The sequence below is a fragment of the Oncorhynchus mykiss genome, chromosome 11 (assembly GCF_013265735.2).
Source record: "Oncorhynchus mykiss isolate Arlee chromosome 11, USDA_OmykA_1.1, whole genome shotgun sequence".
NCBI lineage: Eukaryota > Metazoa > Chordata > Actinopteri > Salmoniformes > Salmonidae > Oncorhynchus > Oncorhynchus mykiss.
Window position 1 is genome coordinate 75,805,630 of NC_048575.1, and position 20,581 is coordinate 75,826,210.

Sequence of the window (20,581 nt, forward strand, 5' to 3'; positions counted from 1 at the left end):
AATAATGAGGTTTGGTATTTCAAATCAAAAGAGTTTAGGAAATGTTGAGCAGTCGGATCTGACAAAAAAAAAATCTGTTTTTTTTCTGAAGCATTATTCACAGTGGATGAAAATGTGGTTAGTAGTTTTGATACCGGAATGTTCCATAGAAGGTATGCTGGGCATTCGATAAAATGTTCTAGAAACAGCCTTGTTGTAGGAGTTCACTGTATACAGAACAGGACTAGCTAAAATGAAGAGTTCTTCGGCTGTCCTTGTAGGTAGAATAACCCTTTTTTTGGTTCCAGGCAGAACCCTTTCCTCCCCCAATGAAGAAGCCTTTTTCTGAACCCTTAGTTCTAATAGCGTACAGTAGCTAACACAACCCGAAGGTATTGTTTCATAAACCGTTAGTCTGAAGGAGAGGAGTCACTGTGAGTTTGGGCTCCCGAGTGGGGCAGGGGTCTAAGTCACTGCATCTCAGTGTTTGAGGTGTCACTACAGACATCCTGGTTTGATTCCAGGCTGTATCACAACCGGGCCATCCCATAGGGCGGTGCACAAATGGCCAAAGCGTTGTCGGTGTAGGCCGTCATTGTAAATAAGAACTTGTTCTTAACTGACTTGCCTGGATAAATAAAGGTTCAATAAAATACAATTATAATCTAGACAGTGAGACAGAGACAATCACGTCTGGACTGGCACACAGTCTCATCAGCACATCTCTGCTACACTGTGTGAGACGATGCACACACACATGTGTCAGTGCCAAAAAACCTCAGATGAAACTCCAGGTGTGCAAGTTTATCTGTGCATCTTATGAACACCACTTTAATGTGTGAGACTACAAAGAGAGAGGGGGAAAACACAAACCTAACCTAACCATCTACACTACTCTAAATGTGTTGTTTGAAGTTTCATTTTCTTCTGTGATGTGACTATGTGGCATAGCGAGGATGGTTAAGAAGACCATTAAGGTTAATAGAGGCCAAAAGGCCCAGAGGCGGATTCAAGCCCTTCATCTCCAATAGTAGGAACAATAGTAGTATCTCTATGTACTACTATAGTGTATATACTTTAGTATGAAAGTATTTTAAAATCACACTCACACAGTTGGTTTTAATACACAAATCAATGCTTCATCAGCTGTTTCAATCAACCAATGGTATTTAGTATTTAGTAGGATCCCCATTAGCCACTGTGTCAGAGAGTTCCATATAGGCATGGCTCTATTTAATAGTGTGTGTTTTCCAGCCTCTGTTCTGGAAATGGGGACTGTGAAGAGACCTCGTCCGAACTGTGTACCAACTGCTTGAACAGACAGTTCAGTAACTTTAACACATCAATACCTCGCACAAAGACCAATAGTGATGCAGTGTCCAAAGAAGGGCCAGATGTGTACAGAATGGTGTCGTCTGCGTAGAGGTGGATCAGGGAATCATCCGCAGCAAGAGCGACATCGTTGATATATAGAGGGAAAAAAAGAGTCGGCCCAAGAATTGAACCCTGTGGTACCCCCATAGAGTCTGCCAGAGATCCGGACAACAGGCCCTCCGATTTAACACACTGAACTCTGTCTGAGAAGTAGTTGGTGAACCAGGCGAGGCAGTCATTTGAGAAACGAAGGCTGTTGAGTCTGCCGATAAGAATACGGTGATTGACAGAGTCGAAAGCCTTGGCCAGGTCTTTTATCGATGGTGGTTACCATGCTTATGGTAATGTACCAGGTGGTTAGAACTTATGGTTATGTACCAGGTGGTTAGTACTTATGGTTATGTACCAGGTGGTTAGTGCTTATGGTTATGTACCAGGTGGTTAGTGCTTATGGTTATGTACCAGGTGGTTAGAACTTATTAATAGACATCAACAATTGTTTCACCTCTTCCACACCCACTTTGTGGTACTCAAAACTACAGTGCCTGTCTTTCATCAGTTGGTCCATTATGCATGAATATGAAGGCTAGGCATTTGGTTTTTTTTGCATGTCAGGCCTAAGTTTGTTAATCTTGTCAACAAAAAAAGTTATTAAAGTAGTTGTTAATATCAAAAAGTGTTTTTGTTATGAACAAGCCATCTGCCTCAATGAAGGACGGAGGCGGGTTTAGTTTTGTTTTGCCTACAATTTCACTTAAAGTACACCAGTGCTTTTTACTATCATTCTTTAAAGAATGTATCTTTGTTCCATAATATAGTTTCTTATGTTTGTTTTTTAATTTACCATACAGTATGTTTACCAGTCTGCTGTGTTGTCAGACCTATTTGCTATATTCCCTTTGCCTCATCCCTTTCAGCTATACAGTTTTTCAAATCATCATTTATCCATGGGGATTTGGCAGTTATAACAGTCCGTTTCTTGATGGGCGCACGCCTATCAGTAACCGGAAGAAGCAGGTGTTGGCCACGTGGATTAAAACAACACTGTAGTGTTCCCTGAAATGTTAAAGCCAAGATCATACTTAAGAACCTTTCATTTCAGGCATGACAGTACAGTACATTTATTCTGAGGAAATCAAGGATCAAAGCCTCCCTCTAAAAGTATCTCTGTAAAACCATCAACTTTGAAAACTGCTAACCTAAGCATTCAATATAAAAGTAGCGTTCAAAAGTGCAACCTGTCGAGCTTCAGTGAAATGCAACAGTTGAGAAAAAAGGTTTGTTTGTCTTGGCTGGGTGGCAAAACACAGAGTGGAGAGATCAGGCAGAGACAAACACACACACCCACACAGATCAGGCAGAGATCCACAGCTACCCACATGATAAAATACTATAGTATACTATGGTATAAATACTGTAAGTCAAGTCTGCAAAAACACTACTATTTACTGTAGTGTTGCAAACATGACTTTAGTATAATGTAGTATTTACAGTTTACTATATTATAAATACTGTAGTAAACATAAACTGTAGTATATGTACTGTAGTATTTACTGTCGTGTTTTTGCTGACTGTAGTATACTGTAGTATTCACTGTCGTGTTTTTGCTGACTGTAGTATACTGTAGTATTTACTGTCACGTTTTTGCTGACTGTAGTGTACTGTAGTAATCACTGTCATTTTTTTGCTGACTGTAGTATACTGTAGTATTTACTGTCATGTTTTTCCTGACTGTAGTATACTGTAGTATTTACTGTCATGTTTTTGCTGACTGTAGTATACTGTAGTATTTACTGTCATGTTTTTGCTGACTGTAGTGTACTGTAGTAATCACTGTCATTTTTTTGCTGACTGTAGTATACTGTAGTATTTACTGTCATGTTTTTGCTGACTGTAGTATACTGTAGTATTTACTGTCGTGTTTTTGCTGACTGTAGTATACTGTAGTATTTACTGTCATGTTTTTGCTGACTGTAGTGTACTGTAGTAATCACTGTCATTTTTTTGCTGACTGTAGTATACTGTAGTATTTACTGTCATGTTTTTGCTGACTGTAGTATACTGTAGTATTTACTGTCGTGTTTTTGCTGACTGTAGTATACTGTCATGTTTTTGCTGACTGTAGTGTACTGTAGTAATCACTGTCATTTTTTTGCTGACTGTAGTATACTGTAGTATTTACTGTCATGTTTTTGCTGACTGTAGTATACTGTAGTATTTACTGTCGTGTTTTTGCTGACTGTAGTATACTGTAGTATTTACTGTCATGTTTTTGCTGACTGTAGTATACTGTAGTATTTACTGTCATGTTTTTGCTGACTGTAGTATACTGTAGTATTTACTGTCATGTTTTTGCTGACTGTAGTATACTGTAGTATTTACTGTCGTGTTTTTTGCTGACTGTAGTATACTGTAGTATTCACTATAATGCTTTAGTTTTATTATCTGTGGAATAGCAGTGTGGGTTTTCTCCTCGAGGAAACCTATTGGACACAATGCTCAAAAAGCCCCTTTTCCATAACCTGTATGACTGAGGTGTGAACGGATAGGTCAGAGTTTCTGCTCTTTTCTACAACCTGTAGGGAACATAATATATAGCCTATACTTGGCATGTTGGTTTCTCACATCTGTGTGAAGCAAATGTGAGTATGGAGGAAGGGTATGGAGGATCTAGTGGGAATCTGATAGGATTTAATTGAATTAAGTTTCCATGGTTCCATGTTGACTCCACGCTCGGTTAGCAGTCAGATATGGGAACTAAAGAGCAGTGTTGCAGGTCGTTGGGGGGACAGGGTTGTGTCCTGAAGCGGTATGTGTGTGTACTTGTTTAAACTATACTGTGTGTGTGTGTGTACTTGTTTAACTAACTACACTAGTAAACTAACAAACATGTTGACCTTTTGTTAAGCCCCACAAGGTCAAATGCTATTTCTAGGGGATTTAGGGTGAAGGTTAGAGTTAGAATTAGGTTAAGAAGCTAGGGTTAGTTTTAGAGTTAGGTTTAAGGTTAAAAAAGGATTTTGAATGGGACTGAATTTTGTGTCCCCAAAAGTTTAGCTGTACAAGACTGTGGTGTGGTGTGGTGTGGTGTGGTGTGTGGTGTGGGGTGTGGTGTGGTGTGGTGTGGTGTGGTGTGTGTGTGGTGTGGTGTGGTGTGTGTGTGTGTGTGTTCTAAAGCCTGGTTATTCAAAACATTTACCAAGCAAACAAACAACTGGGATAACAAACAGTATTATGTGAGGAGAGGAGGGGAGCTGGGGAGAGGGTTATGATATTTACATACTGAGGAGGGGAGCTGGGGAGAGGGTTATGATCTTTACATACTGTGAGGAGGGGAGCTGGGGAGAGGGTTAGGATCTTTACAGACTGAGGAGGGGAGCTGGGGAGAGGGTTATGATCTTTACATACTGTGGAGGGGAGCTGGGGAGAGGGTTATGATATTTACATACTGTGGAGGGGAGCTGGGGAGAGGGTTATGATCTTTACAGACTGAGGAGGGGAGCTGGGGAGAGGGTTATGATATTTACATACTGTGGAGGGGAGCTGGGGAGAGGGTTATGATCTTTACAGACTGTGGAGTGGAGCTGGGGAGAGGGTTATGATATTTACATACTGTGAGGAGGGGAGCTGGGGAGAGGGTTAGGATCTTTACAGACTGAGGAGGGGAGCTGGGGAGAGGGTTATGATCTTTACATACTGTGGAGGGGAGCTGGGGAGAGGGTTATGATATTTACATACTGTGGAGGGGAGCTGGGGAGAGGGTTATGATCTTTACAGACTGAGGAGGGGAGCTGGGGAGAGGGTTATGATATTTACATACTGTGGAGGGGAGCTGGGGAGAGGGTTATGATCTTTACAGACTGTGGAGTGGAGCTGGGGAGAGGGTTATGATATTTACATACTGAGGAGGGGAGCTGGGGAGAGGGTTATGATATTTACAGACTGAGGAGGGGAGCTGGGGAGAGGGTTATGATCTTTACATACTGAGGAGGGGAGCTGGGGAGAGGGTTATGATATTTATATACTGAGGAGGGGAGCTGGGGAGAGGGTTATGATATTTACATACTGAGGAGGGGAGCTGGGGAGAGGGTTATGATATTTACATACTGAGGAGGGGAGCTGGGGAGAGGGTTATGATCTTTACATACTGTGGAGGGGAGCTGGGGAGAGGGTTATGATATTTACATACTGAGGAGGGGAGCTGGGGAGAGGGTTATGATATTTACATACTGAGGAGGGGAGCTGGGGAGAGGGTTATGATCTTTACATACTGAGGAGGAGAGCTGGGTAGAGGGTTATGATCTTTACATACTGAGGAGGGGAGCTGGGTAGAGGGTTATGATCTTTACATACTGTGAGGAGGAGAGCTGGGGAGAGGGTCATGATCTTTACATACTGTGAGGAGGAGAGCTGGGTAGAGGGTTATGATCTTTACATACTGTGAGGAGGGGAGCTGGGGAGAGGGTTATGATCTTTACATACTGAGGAGGGGAGCTGGGTAGAGGGTTATGATCTTTACATACTGAGGAGGGGAGCTGGGGAGAGGGTTAGGATCTTTACATACTGAGGAGGGGAGCTGGGGAGAGGGTTATGATCTTTACATACTGAGGAGGAGAGCTGGGGAGAGGGTTATGATATTTACATACTGTGAAGAGGGGAGCTGGGGAGAGGGTTATGATATTTACATACTGAGGAGGGGAGCTGGGGAGAGGGTTATGATATTTACATACTGAGGAGGGGAGCTGGGGAGAGGGTTATGATATTTACATACTGAGGAGGGGAGCTGGGGAGAGGGTTATGATATTTACATACTGAGGAGGGGAGCTGGGGAGAGGGTTATGATATTTACATACTGAGGAGGGGAGCTGGGGAGAGGGTTATGATATTTACATACTGAGGAGGGGAGCTGGGGAGAGGGTTATGATATTTACATACTGAGGAGGGGAGCTGGGGAGAGGGTTATGATATTTACATTCTGAGGAGGGGAGCTGGGGAGAGGGTTATGATCTTTACATACTGTGAGGAGGGGAGTTGGGGAGAGGGTTAGGATCTTTACAGACTGAGGAGGGGAGCTGGGTAGAGGGTTATGATCTTTACAGACTGAGGAAGGGAGCTGGGGAGAGGGTTATGATCTTTACATACTGTGAGGAGGAGAGCTGGGGAGAGGGTTATGATCTTTACATACTGAGGAGGGGAGCTGGGGAGAGGGTTATGATCTTTACATACTGAGGAGGGGAGCTGGGGAGAGGGTTATGATCTTTACATACTGTGAGGAGGGGAGCTGGGGAGAGGGTTATGATCTTTACATACTGAGGAGGGGAGCTGGGGAGAGGGTTATGATCTTTAAATACTGTGAGAAGGGGAGCTGGGGAGAGGGTCATGATCTTTACATACTGTGAGGAGGGGAGCTGGGGAGAGGGTCATGATCTTTACATCCTGAGGAGGGGAGCTGGGGAGAGGGTCATGATCTTTACATCCTGAGGAGGGGAGCTGGGGTGAGGGTCATGATCTTTACATACGGTGAGGAGGAGAGCTGGGGAGAGGGTCATGATCTTTACATACTGTGAGGAGGGGAGCTGGGGAGAGGGTTGTGATCTTTACAGACTGAGGAGGGGAGCTGGGGAGAGGGTTGTGATCTTTACATACTGAGGTGGGGAGCTGGGGAGAGGGTTGTGATCTTTACATACTGAGGAGGGGAGCTGGGGAGAGGGTCATGATCTTTACATACTGTGAGGAGGAGAGCTGGGGAGAGGGTCATGATCTTTACATACTGAGGAGGGGAGCTGGGGAGAGGGTTATGATCTTTGCATACTGTGAGGAGGGGAGCTGGGGAGAGGGTTGTGATCTTTACATACTGTGAGGAGGGGAGCTGGGGAGAGGGTTATGATCTTTATATACTGTGAGGGGAGCTGGGGAGAGGGTTATGATCTTTACATACTGAGGAGGGGAGCTGGGGAGAGGGTTCTGATCTTTATATACTGTGAGGAGGGGAGCTGGGGGGAGGGTTTTGATCTTTACATACTGTAAATAGGGGATGAGAGCCCATAACCACCATGGGAGATGGGAGGTGGTTATGTCATCTCTCCAGTAAAATAATAAAGATTTGAGATTTTTTTTTAAATTATTAGACAAAATGTTTGTCACCATTTCATGCAGAAAAATGTAATGGACATTATACAGTTCTGTGAAGGTTATCACCACTGAAGTGATTTCCCTCTTATCAGAAAATGTTCTCAGAGTAATCCTCCAAACAGGATAAACGGCTTGGGCTAACAATACTCTGACTAAAATATTTATTTCCACTCCCTCTCTGTCTGTCTGTCTGTCTCGTTCGTCTCTCTCCGAGGTCCCTGCACACCCTGTTTTGCATATGAATAATCTCAAAATCAGGGGAATCACTTCCCTCCACCCAGTTTTTTCTCTTGTGTTTATTTAAACACAACGTTTCCAAGTAGTCTGCAATGAATTTATATTTGGGTAAGGCGGGCGAACGTCTCACTACCCTGGCTTCGTGCCCTTCCGCAGGCTTACCACGGAGGTTAGTGCCCCGTTTCCATAGCGCTAGCTGATTGATTCAGTCTTTAATGGCTTCCTCTGTTGGGCAGACTGGAAGGATGCATCCCCAATGGAACCCTATTCCTTATATAGACCAAAGTCAAAAGTAGCGCACTATATAGGGAATAGGGGGCCATTTGGAACGTAGACGAGGACTAGCATAACATCTGTAAGGGCGGACCGGGCGTGCACACAGGCAGGGCCTGCTCTCTCTCTCTCTCTCTCCCTCTCTGTTACCCTCATCTGTGGTGCAGTTAAAGAGAGGTATCAGCCTTTTCTGTGGCCTGGGAAGATGACGTGCTCCATTATTAAAACAACTGAGTCAAAATGAAAAATGAGAGTCGGCCCTATACTTTGTACTGGTGTGTAGATTAGGGTTAGGGTGCTTGAGAGGGGAATAGGGTTCAGCATCTGATGTTAGGGGTAAGGATTGGTGGGTAGCCATGCTGTTTTCTCTGTGATAAAGTCACACGGTATAACTACACAGGACGAGACCTAAATGCAGACACAGGAGGCAGATGGTTTGAGTCTCTGATGTATTAATAGACAAGGGGCAGGCAAGAGGCAGGTCGAGGACAGGCAGAAGTTCGTAAACCAGGTCTGAGTCAGATGAGTACAGGACGGCAGGCAGGCTCAAGGTCAGGGTCCGCAGAATGGTATGGCAGGTGGGCTCAGGGTCAGGGCAGGCAGAATGGTATGGCAGGCGAGCTCAGGGCAGGCAGAATGGTATGGCAGGTGGGCTCAGGGTCAGGGCAGGCAGAATGTATGGCAGGCGGGCTCAAGGTCAGGGCAGGCAGAATGGTATGGCAGGCGGGCTCAAGGTCAGGGCAGGCAGAATGGTATGGCAGGCGGGCTCAAGGTCAGGGCAGGCGGGCTCAGGGCCAGTAGAAAAGGTCGGCTGGTAGGCTTAACGATGCAAGATGAACTGGCAACAGACAAACAGCAACCACTGGTATAAATACACAGGGGATAATGGGAACAAATGGGAGACACCTGGTGGGGAGTGGAGAAAGCACAAGACATGGGCCCCCAGGGGCGCCATACCTGGTTGACCGGGATGCCGGCGGTGAAAGTCAGCGATGAGGGCTATGAAACGTGGGATGTATACGGAGGGTGTGGGGCAACAGAGGACGAACAGCAGTTGGACTAAGGATCTTAGAGATGGGAAAGAGGCCGATAAAGCGGGGGGAAAGTTTATGGCATTCCACCCTGAGGGCCAGATCCTGAGAGGAGAGCCATAGCCTCTGCCAGAGACGATAGCGAGTAGCCGGGGTCCGGTAGCCTGTCGCAAATACCCAGAGGTGGTCTTAAGAAGAGCGGACCGGGCTCTCCTCCAGGTACGCCGACAGTGACGGACAAATATCTGGGCTTTTTAAAAAAAAATGATACCTTTATTTAACCAGGCAAGTTAGTTAAGAACAAATTCTTATTTTCAATGACGGCCTAGGAACAGTGGCTGTTCAGGGGCAGAATGACAGATTACCTTGTCAGCTCGGGGGTTTGAACTTGCAACCTTCCGGTTACTAGTCTAATGCTCTAACCACTAGGCTACCCTGCCGCCCCATCTGGGCTTAGGGTATGCTGACCCCTTTCTCTGGGAAGAGTGGAGGCTGGTAACACAGGGAACACTCGAAAGGCAAGAGCCCAGTGGCCGAGTAGGGAAGGGTGTACCGAGCCTACTCCACCCACACGAGTTGCTGGCTCCAGGTGGTGGGATTGGCCTAGACAAGGCACCGAAGAGTCATCTCCAGATCTTGATTGGGACGCTCCGACTGGCCGTTGGACGTAGGATGAAACTCGGCTGACCGACGCCCAATGAGGGTGCAGAACGCCTTCCAGAATTGGGACGAGAACTGAGGACCACCATCGGAGACCATGTCGACTGGAAGTCCATGGATTCGGAAGACATGTTGCACCCTAAGCTGAGCTGTCTCTCCTTGGCTGAAGGTAACTTGGGGAGGAGAATGAAATGGCCGGCTTTAGAAAACCACCACTGTAAGGATGGTGGTGTTTCCATCAGACGGAGGGAGACCAGTGACAAAGTCCAGGGATATATAGATATATAGGACCAGGGGCGATGAGGATCAGGGAGAGGTTGAAGGAAGCCAGCCGGAGCTTGCCGCTGAGTCTTGTTCTGAGCGCACACAGTGCAGGGCGGTAGGTGATGGTAAAGTTAAACCGAGTGAATAACAGAGCCCAACGAGCATGTCTAGATTGAGGCATTTGTCAGTGCGGAGATATTCAAGAATCTTATGGTCGGTCCAAACTAAGAATGTGTGTTCTGCCCCTTCACTCCTCCAGCGCCATCTTAACTGCAAGGAACTTCCGATTACCAATGTCATAGTTCCTCTCAGCGGTGTAGAGGTGATGAGAAAGGAAAGCGCAGGGGTGCAACTTATGGTCCTGGGCCGAACGTTGGGACAGAACGGACCCCACTCCAACATCGGAGGCCAACCACCACCATGAACTGAAGGGACGAGTTCGGATGGGTGCGGAAGGGGACTGTGGTGAAACAATGCTTAAGGTCCAAAAATGCCCTGTCAGCTGGGGACCATGTGAACGGACCTTAGGAGTATTAAGTGCAGAAAGGAGAGAAGCCAGGGTGCTGTAGCATGAAGCGGCGGTAGAAATGACCGAATCCCAGAAAACCTTTCAGCTGCACTCTAGAGGTGTGTTGGGGCCAATCTACCTCCGCTCTCACCTTGTCAAGATCCATCTGAAAGTTCCCTTCAGTGATGACGTATCCCAGATAAGAGATTCACACTTCTCAGCTATCACAAACAACCCCTGTCCTCGAGGAGGCGCTGGAGGACTTGTTGGACATGGAGGACATGCTCTTGAGCAGTACAGGAGAAAACAAAGATGTTGTCGAAGTTGATAAACACAAACCGATTCAACATGTCATGGAACACATTGTTGACCAAGGCTTGGAACACTGCGGAGACGTTGGTGAGTCCAAACAGCATGACCAGGTACTCGTAGTGTCCATCAGCCGTGTTGACGGCTGTCTTCCACTCGTCTCCTTCCCGTATCCAAACTAGGTGGTAGGTGTTCCGAAGGTCCAACTTAGAAAAGATGGTTTCCCCCTGGAGAGGTTTGAAAATGAGGAGAGGAGTGGCAGAGGGTACCGATTATTTACAGTGATGTCATTGAGGCCCCGGTACTCGATACATGGACTACCGGGGCCTCCTTCTTTTCCACAAAGAAGAAATCTGGGCCAGCAGGGGAAGCAGAAGGACGAATGCCCTCAGCAGCCAGAGAGTCCTCAGTGTACTCCTCCATGGCCTTGGTCACAGTGCCAGATAGGGAATATATCCACCCAAAAGGCGGTGTGGTGCCCGGGAAGTCGTCATTGGCGCAATCGCAGGGACGATGCGGAGGAAGGGAGGTGGCGCGAGCCTTGCTAAAAACCTCCAGGTGGTCCTCCAGGCGGGAATGGCTGAAAAATCCGAAGCTTTTCCAGAGCCTGCAGGAGGACGTCCCGGGGCAGGCTGTGCCGCTTTGAGGCAATGTGAGTGGCAGAACGGGCTCCAACCCAGGATAGAACCAGTGATCCAGTCAATCAGGGGGTTGTGCCTCTGGAACCATGAAAATCCCAAAACAGGAACATGGGGAGATTCAATGAGTAAAAGCTGTATGGACTCACTGTGATTGCCCGACACTCGCAGGTTAATGGGAACCGTACTGTGAGTGACCCTACCAATGGAGCGTCCGTCCAGGGCTCTGGTGTCCATGGTAATGGAGAGGAATTGTGTGGAGATAACCAGCTCAGATACTAGAGTAGTGTCTACAAAGCTCTCATCAGCCTCAGAGTCAATGAACACCCGGACCGATCACCCCACAGCAGGATAACATGGAGAGGAGTACGAGTAATAGAAGTTAGAAGATTCCCAGTATGGCCCACAAGCGTACTCATTCCTACTGATGAGCCTGGTCTTTCACTGGACCAGTGGATATGTAATGCCCTGTAGCACCCTGTAGCACCACAATATAGGCAACCGTTGGAGCTCAGCTTGTGTAATTGCCCAGTTGCATAGGCTCTGGAGTAAACAAGTCGTCTGTCACCGATGATTCCCGAGGGGTCCTCGGGTAACGTCAGATCCGCTCGGGAATGCAGGTGTCGGGGACTTCCGGGGGTTCTTCGGAGGCTTGTAAGAAGGAGATTCAAGGCCACCTCTCTCCCGGACGCTGGAGAATCAAACACCTTCCTCACCTCCGCCACAAAATCCTCCAGATGAAGGCAAATGGCAGATTGTTGCTCCCAAACTGCCGTAGCCCAGGTGAGCGCCCTTCCAGACATCAGCGTTATGAGATAGGCTATCCTTGAACAACCCGAAGGAAACGAAGAGGGTTGCAGCTCAAAGATGAGGGAGCACTGGGAAAGAAATGCCCGGCAGGTTCCAGGATCCCCAGCAAATCGCTCCGGAGGATGTAAGCGGGGTTCTCAGGGAGCCGGGGTAGGCTGGACAGAATCACCACTGGTATGGGGATTACTGAGCGTCCGGGAGGTCTCCATTGTGGCATGCTGCCTGATAGTCCACGGAGTTGTACCAGTAATGCTTTGAAACCCTGGTCAGTATGGAGTTCTTCCATAAGGTTCTGGAGTAGCTCCTCATGTCTTCCAATGGAGACAGTGTTGCGGAGCTGGTCCGAGTCTGCTGGGTCAGTCATGGCCAGTTCGTACTATAACAACACAGGAAGAGACCCAAATGCAGACACAGGAGGCAGATGGTTCGAGTCTCTGATATTTATTAATAGACAAGGGGCAGGTGAAGGACAGGCAGAAGTTTGTAAACCAGGTCAGAGTCAGATGGGTGCAGGACAGCAGGCAGGCTCGAGCTCAGGGCAGTCAGAATGGTATGGCAGGCGAGCTCAGGGCAGGCAGAATGGTATGGGCAGGCGGGCTCAGGGCAGGCAGAATGGTATGGCAGGCGAGCTCAGGGCAGGCAGAATGGTATGGCGGTCGAGTTCAGGGCAGGCAGAATGGTATGGCAGGCAAGCTCAGGGCAGGCAGAATGGTATGGCAGGCGAGTTCAGGGCAGGCAGAATGGTATGGCAGGCGAGCTCAGGGCAGGCAGAATGGTATGGCAGGCGAGCTCAGGGCAGGCAGAATGGTATGGCAGGCAGAAAAGGTCGGAACCGGGAGGACTAGACAAACAGGAGTATGGAAAAACATGCTGGTAGGCCTGACAAGATGAACTGGCAACAGACAAACAGAAACCACCGGTATAAATACACAGGGGATAATGGGAACAAATGAGAGACACCTGGGGGGGGGGTGGAGACAAGCACAATACAGGTGAAACAGATCAGGGTGTGACACAAAGAGAGTGTTAATGTCAAGTGTAGTTAGTGTTAGAGTCTGTTTTTGTATCTCAAACAAATGTAAGTACAGGACTATAATGACCAGTAGACCATTTATACTACAGAGTAGATGTAGCCTGGTCCCTGATCAATTTGAGACGCAATACCAACTCCAATGGTCAATGACATTGTTTGGTATGACAATGACCATAGGAGTTGGCAAGACAGCACAAACAGATCTGGAACTAGGCTAGAGTAGCTGAGGTTCTATTAGAAGAGGATCCCATTGATGAAGCAGCATATTGTAGCCTACTAGAACCTACTGTATAGGCTACTGGAACATACTGTATAGGCTACTGGAACCAACTGTAGCCTACTGTAACATACTGTATAGTTTACTGTAACCTACTGTATAGCTTTCTGCAACCTAATGTATAGGTTACTGTAACCTACTGTATAGGTTACTGTAACCTACTGTATAGGCTACTGGAACCTACTGTAGCCTAGTGTAGCCTACTGTATAGACTACTATAACCTACTGTATAGTTTTCTGTAACCTACTGTATAGCTTACTGGAACCTACTGTATAGGCTACTGGAACTAACTGCCGCCTACTGTAACCTACTGTATAGGCTACTGTAACCTACTGTATAGCTTACTGTAACCTACTGTATAGGCTACTGTAACCTACTGGAACGTACTGTAGCCTACTGGAACATACTGGAACCTACTGTATAGCCTTCTGTAACCTACTGTATAGCCTACTGTAACCTACTGGAACGTACTGTAGCCTACTGTAACCTACGTTGATCTATGGTTTAGCCTACTGTAACCTACTGTAACATACTGTAGCCTACTATGACCTATGGTTTAGCCTACTGTAACATACTGGAACCTACTGTATAGCCAGTGGTGTAAAGTACTTTAAAGTACTAATTAGGGAGTTTTTGGGGGTATCTGTACTTTACTATTAATATTTTTTGCCAACTTTTTCTTAACTACATTCCTAAAGAAAATGATGTACTTTTTACTCCATACATTTTCCGACACCCAAAATAACTTGTTACATTTTTAATGCTTAGCAGGACAGAACATGGTCCAATTCACATACTTATCAAGAGGACATCCCTGGTCGTCTCAACTGCCTCTGATCTGGCGGACTCACTAACCACAAATGCTTGGTTTGTAAATGATGTCTGAGTGTTGGAGTGTGCCCCTGGCTATCTTTTACACAAGTAGTATTTTACTGGGTGACTTTCACGTTTACTTTAGTCATTTTCTATTAAGGTTTCTTTACTTTTACTCAAGTATGACAATTGGGTACTTTTTCCAACACTGTGTATAGCCTACTGGAAATTACTATATAGCCTACTGTAACTTACTGCATCCTACTGTAACCTACTGTATAGTCTAACGTAACCTACTGTTTCCATGAGTCAAATCATCAAGAGAAGCCAGAACAATGTGCACCTGCAAAGCTGCAACACCCAGACTTGAAAGAAAACGCTCACTAAAAACAGAAGCTTTGGCCAAAACCACTACACAGGGCCTTTTCCCTAAGCCCTCAGTTTAAAGGAGGATAAAACCGAGGATTTAAAGCAGGGGAAAACTCCCAGTGAGAGAAACAGGTTTGGACAGAGCAGAAAGCATTTATTTACGTTTGAATTTGATTTGGCTAATTAAGAGGAGTGGGATATAAGACATGCGTAAATACTCTGCTTCAGAAATGAACAGGCCCCCCGCTGAGATGAAACACACACGCACGCACACACGCACAACTTAATCAGCATGTGACTCTCTGAACAGTACAGGCCTTAGCGATCTGCTCCATTGCCTTCCTTGTAACCAACGATTGACACATGAAAGCAGTGAAATTTCACAGTCAACTAATCTCAGTTATACATGTATATAGACCTCCAATGTAGGAGACTTGTAGAGCTGAGCTAGTACACACTAGGCGTGTTCTTTTAACGTTGTTGTTGGTGTCTTAGTAGCTGTAGGTGTGTGCGTGTGTGTGTATGTGTGTGTGTGTGTGTGTGTGTGGACAGGAGTGTACTGTACCTGAGGGTGTTCTTTTTTGTTGTTGTTGGTGTCAAGGCGGGAGCTGTGTGTGTCTACATCACTCTCTGTCTATTTCTAGGACATGAGCTGTGTGTGTCTACATCACTCTCTGTCTATTTCTAGGACATGAGCTGTGTGTGTCTACATCACTCTCTGTCTATTTCTAGGACATGAGCTGTGTGTGTCTACATCACTCTCTGTCTATTTCTAGGACATGAGCTGTGTGTGTCTACATCACTCTCTGTCTATTTCTAGGACATGAGCTGTGTGTCTACATCACTCTCTGTCTATTTCTAGGACATGAGCTGTGTGTGTTTACATCACTCTCTGTCTATTTCTAGGACATGAGCTGTGTATGTCTACATCACTCTCTGTCTATTTCTAGGACATGAGCTGTGTGTGTCTACATCACTCTCTGTCTATTTCTAGGACATGAGCTGTGTGTGTCTACATCACTCTCTGTCTATTTCTAGGACATGAGCTGTGTGTCTACATCACTCTCTGTCTATTTCTAGGACATGAGCTGTGTGTGTCTACATCACTCTCTGTCTATTTCTAGGACATGAGCTGTGTGTGTCTATGTCACTCTCTTTCTATCTCTAGGGCAGTAGCTGTGTGTGTCTATGTCTCGCTGTCTATTTCTGGGGTGTTTTTTGCAAAAAGACATTCAGACAGCACCTGTATTTAGGATTTGACTAACCTGTAGTACCCATTTCCCAACAACCAGCCTCTGTCTACAGGGTCTCTCTACAGTAGCCTGTAGTATGTCCTGTAGTACCCATTTCCCAACAACCAGCCTCTGTCTACAGGGTTTCTCTACAGTAGCCTGTAGTACCCATTCTCCAACAACCAGCCTCTGTCTACAGGGTCTCTCTACAGTAGCCTGTAGTACCCATTCTCCAACAACCAGCCTCTGTCTACAGGGTCTCTCTACAGTAGCCTGTAGTACCCATTCTCCAACAACCAGCCTCTGTCTACAGGGTCTCTCTACAGTAGCCTGTAGTACCCATTCTCCAACAACCAGCCTCTGTCTACAGGGTCTCTCTACAGTAGCCTGTAGTACCCATTCTCCAACAACCAGCCTCTGTCTACAGGGTCTCTCTACAGTAGCCTGTAGTACCCATTCCCCAACAACCAGCCTCTGTCTACAGGGTCTCTCTACAGTAGCCTGTAGTACCCATTCCCCAACAACCAGCCTCTGTCTACAGGGTCTCTCTACAGTAGCCTGTAGTATGGCCTGTAGTACCCATTCCCCAACAACCAGCCTCTGTCTACAGGGTCTCTCTACAGTAGCCTGTAGTATGGCCTGTAGTATGGCCTGTAGTACCCATTCCCCAACAACCAGCCTCTGTCTACAGGGTCTATGTGGTTCCTCTGGTCCTGGTAATGGATCACAGCTGGTAGCCATGAACCAACCACAGCTCGCCGGGCTGCACACCGCACAACATCAAAGAACTAAAGTCCACCAGGGACAGGCTATTTCAATTAGCCTCCCCCTAACACATACACACACGAATGCAAACACACACACATACCCCGCTCCATCGCCGGCAGTACCCACACACACACACCCCTTGACTTGTCAGAGCAGAAACTATACCATAAAGTCAAACGAATGGTCTGTAAATCTCTGAGATAGAGATTGTGATGAGGAAGATCTCTGGGGAAGGGTATAAAACAATGTCTAGAGTGTTGAAAGTTTCCAACAGCACAGTGGTCTCCATCATCGGGCCATTTGAAAAATATGGAACTACCTGGCCGTCTGACCAAACTGAGCAACTGGGCAAGAAGGACCTTGGTCAGGGAGGTGACCAAGAATCAGAAAAGACCACTCTGAAAGAACTACAGAGTTCCTTGGCTGAGACAGGAGAACCTGCCAGAAGGACCTCAGTCTCTGGAGCCAATCTGGGCTTCATGAGAGAGCGGAAGAGAAAGCCACTCCTGAGAAAATGAATGTGAAAGACTGATTGAAGTCTTTGGCCTGAATGCAACACACCATGTCTGCTGGTGGCAGCATCATGCTATGGGGATTATTTTCACCGGCAGGGACTGGGAGACTGGTAAGGATAGAGGGAACAATGAATGGTGCCAAATACAGGAGAATCCTTAATGAGAACCTGCTTCAGAGTGCAAGAAACAGACAGGGGTGAATATTTGTGTTCCAACAGGACAAGGACCTTAAGCATACATTTAAATCAACACTGGAATGGCTTCAGAACAAGAATGTGAACGTCCTAGAGTGGCCAGGCCAAAGCACAGACTTGAACCCCTTGAAAATATGTGGAAAGACTTGAAGATTGCTGTTCACCACCACTACCCCATTTAACTTAAAACAGCTTGAGAAAATCTGCAAGTTAGAATGGGAGAAAATCCCCAAATCCAGATGTACAAATCTGATACTGACAAACCCAAGATGACTCAAATCTGATACTGACAAACCCAAGATGACTCAAATCTGATACTGACATACTCAAGATGACTCAAATCTGATACTGACATACCCAAGACGACTCAAATCTGATACTGACATACCCAAGACGACTCAAATCTGATACTGACATACCCAAGACGACTCAAATCTGATACTGACATACCCAAGACGACTCAAATCTGATACTGACATACCCAAGACGACTCAAATCTGATACTGACATACCCAAGACAACTCAAATCTGATACTGACAAACCCAAGATGACTCAAATCTGATACTGACAAACCCAAGACGACTCAAATCTGATACTGACATACTCAAGATGACTCAAATCTGATACTGACATACCCAAGACGACTCAAATCTGATACTGACATACCCAAGATGACTCAAATCTGATACTGACATACCCAAGACGACTCAAATCTGATAAAGACGACTCAAAGCTCAAATCGCTGTCAAAGGTGCTTCTACAAATTATTGACACAGGGGTGTGAATACTTATGTAAGTGAGATATTTCTGTATTTCATTTTCAATAAATTTGCAACAACTTCTAAAAGGATATTTTCACTTTGTCAATATGGGGTATTGTGTATAGATGGGTGAGAACAAAACAATATTTAATTAATTTTGAATTCAGGTTGTAACACAACAAAATGTGGAATAAATCAAGGGGTATGAATACTTTCTGAAGGTACTGTATCTTATGATGAGATCATTGGTGTTGGACGGAAGGGGTCCCTCTGTTTCCTCGTACCCTGCCAGAGTGTGTTGTGGAGAAGGAGAGGTTACTTGGGTTCAAAATCACGAAGGGCACACAGTTAGGTGGGGTTGTTGTGTTGGGCAGCACAGTGACATAGAGACACTAACCTGTAGCACAGTGACATAGAGACACTAACCTGTAGCACAGTGACATAGAGACACTAACCTGTAGGACAGTGACATAGAGACACTAACCTGTAGGACAGTGACATAGAGACACTAACCTGTAGCACAGTGACATAGAGACACTAACCTGTAGCACAGTGACATAGAGACACTAACCTGTAGCACAGTGACATAGAGACACTAACCTGTAGCACAGTGACAGAGACACACTAACCTGTAGCACAGTGACATAGAGACACTAACCTGTAGCACAGTGACATAGAGACACTAACCTGTAGGACAGTGACATAGAGACACTAACCTGTAGGACAGTGACATAGAGACACTAACCTGTAGCACAGTGACATAGAGACACTAACCTGTAGCACAGTGACATAGAGACACTAACCTGTAGCACAGTGACATAGAGACACTAACCTGTAGCACAGTGACATATACAAACTAACCTGTAGCACAGTGACATAGACACACACTAACCTGTAGCACAGTGACATAGACACACACTAACCTGTAGCACAGTGACCATTAGCTGGATGCAACAGAACACAAAAATAGCCATTATTTTTGCAATAATGCATTGCCACAGCTATAGACAACGTTTTCAAAAGAACAGAGGAAAAACAAATTCACAGCCATACTTTCACAAGTGTATTTATTTTCCTTCATTGAATTGCAATCAAATATTATTGTGCAACAGTATCTATTCATTATTCAATATTTGTACTTCATTTGAAGATAAAAAAAAAAAAAGCATGAGCTTTGCCATTGTGCAATTGGCAGCCATTTGGTGGCATGTTCTTCCGAATGACTTTTGCTCAACCATTGAAATGGAATGAACAAAGGCAGTGAGCCCACACACACACACACACACATGAGCTATATAACTGGTCAAAGTCATTTAACCTTTTAAAACGATCAGGAGATTGACTCTAAAAAACCTAAGAGAGTGTACATCTGGGACCATTCTAAGTTAACAGGAACATGGAGTGACAACCTAGACGGGAGCTCAAAAGTATTCACATAATATTGTTTCCCAGCATAACATTTAGTCCTAGGAAAATGTCAAGACCGTGAACAAACCAAGCAGGCCTGCTCTGTCAGCCTTCATTTACAGGCCGTTATTTAAAGTAATCTACAGTGCAACGTACACATGTACTACACCATGAAGACAATGCATTATCCCTGGTCTATATGGTGTAGGGAACGTCATTTGCACCTACGTTAGTGCATGTTGAGGCCAGCTTAAGGGCGATGCAATTGTAGGTTAATTTAAAAAACATCATGGACAGGGAGAGTTACACAAGAGGACATCAACTCTGTTCAAATATCACCTTTCTATCCAGCCTCTCTTGTCTTTCTCTGAAATAAAACAGAAAGAATCAGAATCAGAAATCACCTTTACTCTACACAGACCCAGAATTTGTGACAAGGTGCTGCCAGCAATAGATTACAGAAACAGTAATACTGTGTATAACAGGCTACTCAGACACACACATAACCCCACCCCATCTCCGACCCCCTGGGTGGCTTCTGACCGAGGCCCCTTGTCCTTCTTTGATGTGTCCTGCCGTGGCGCAGGTTGGGGAGGACTAGGGCCTGTTGGGGCCTGCAGGGAAAAGATAGATGTGTCTGCAGCAAGGGGCTGAGGATGGAGCAAGGACCTGAGGATGGAGCAAGGATCTGAGGATGGAGCAAGGGTCTGAGGATGGAGCAAGGATCTGAGGATGGAGCAAGGATCTGAGGATGGAGCAAGGGGCTGAGGATGGAGCAAGGACCTGAGGATGGAGCAAGGATCTGAGGATGGAGCAAGGATCTGAGGATGGAGCAAGGGGCTGAGGATGGAGCAAGGGGCCGAGGATGGAGCAAGGACCTGAGGATGGAGCAAGGACCTGAGGATGGAGCAAGGGGCTGAGGATGGAGCAAGGGGCCGAGGATGGAGCAAGGGGCTGAGGATGGAGCAAGGATCTGAGGATGGAGCAAGGGGCCG

General features: G+C 46.1%; 1 protein-coding gene across 2 annotated transcripts in view; it reads right to left on the bottom strand.

Annotated features, from left to right (window-relative positions):
- Positions 1–19,229: 19,229 nt before the first annotated feature.
- Positions 19,230–20,581, bottom strand: part of LOC110536391 (sushi domain-containing protein 2) — a 42,526-nt gene continuing 41,174 nt past the window's right edge. The window contains exon 15 of one of the 2 annotated variants that reach the window (XM_036936356.1): positions 19,230–19,953. In XM_036936356.1, the coding sequence (XP_036792251.1) occupies positions 19,905–19,953 (49 nt within the window). In that variant the 3' untranslated portion in view covers positions 19,230–19,904. The other variant, XM_036936355.1, reaches the window with a different exon arrangement.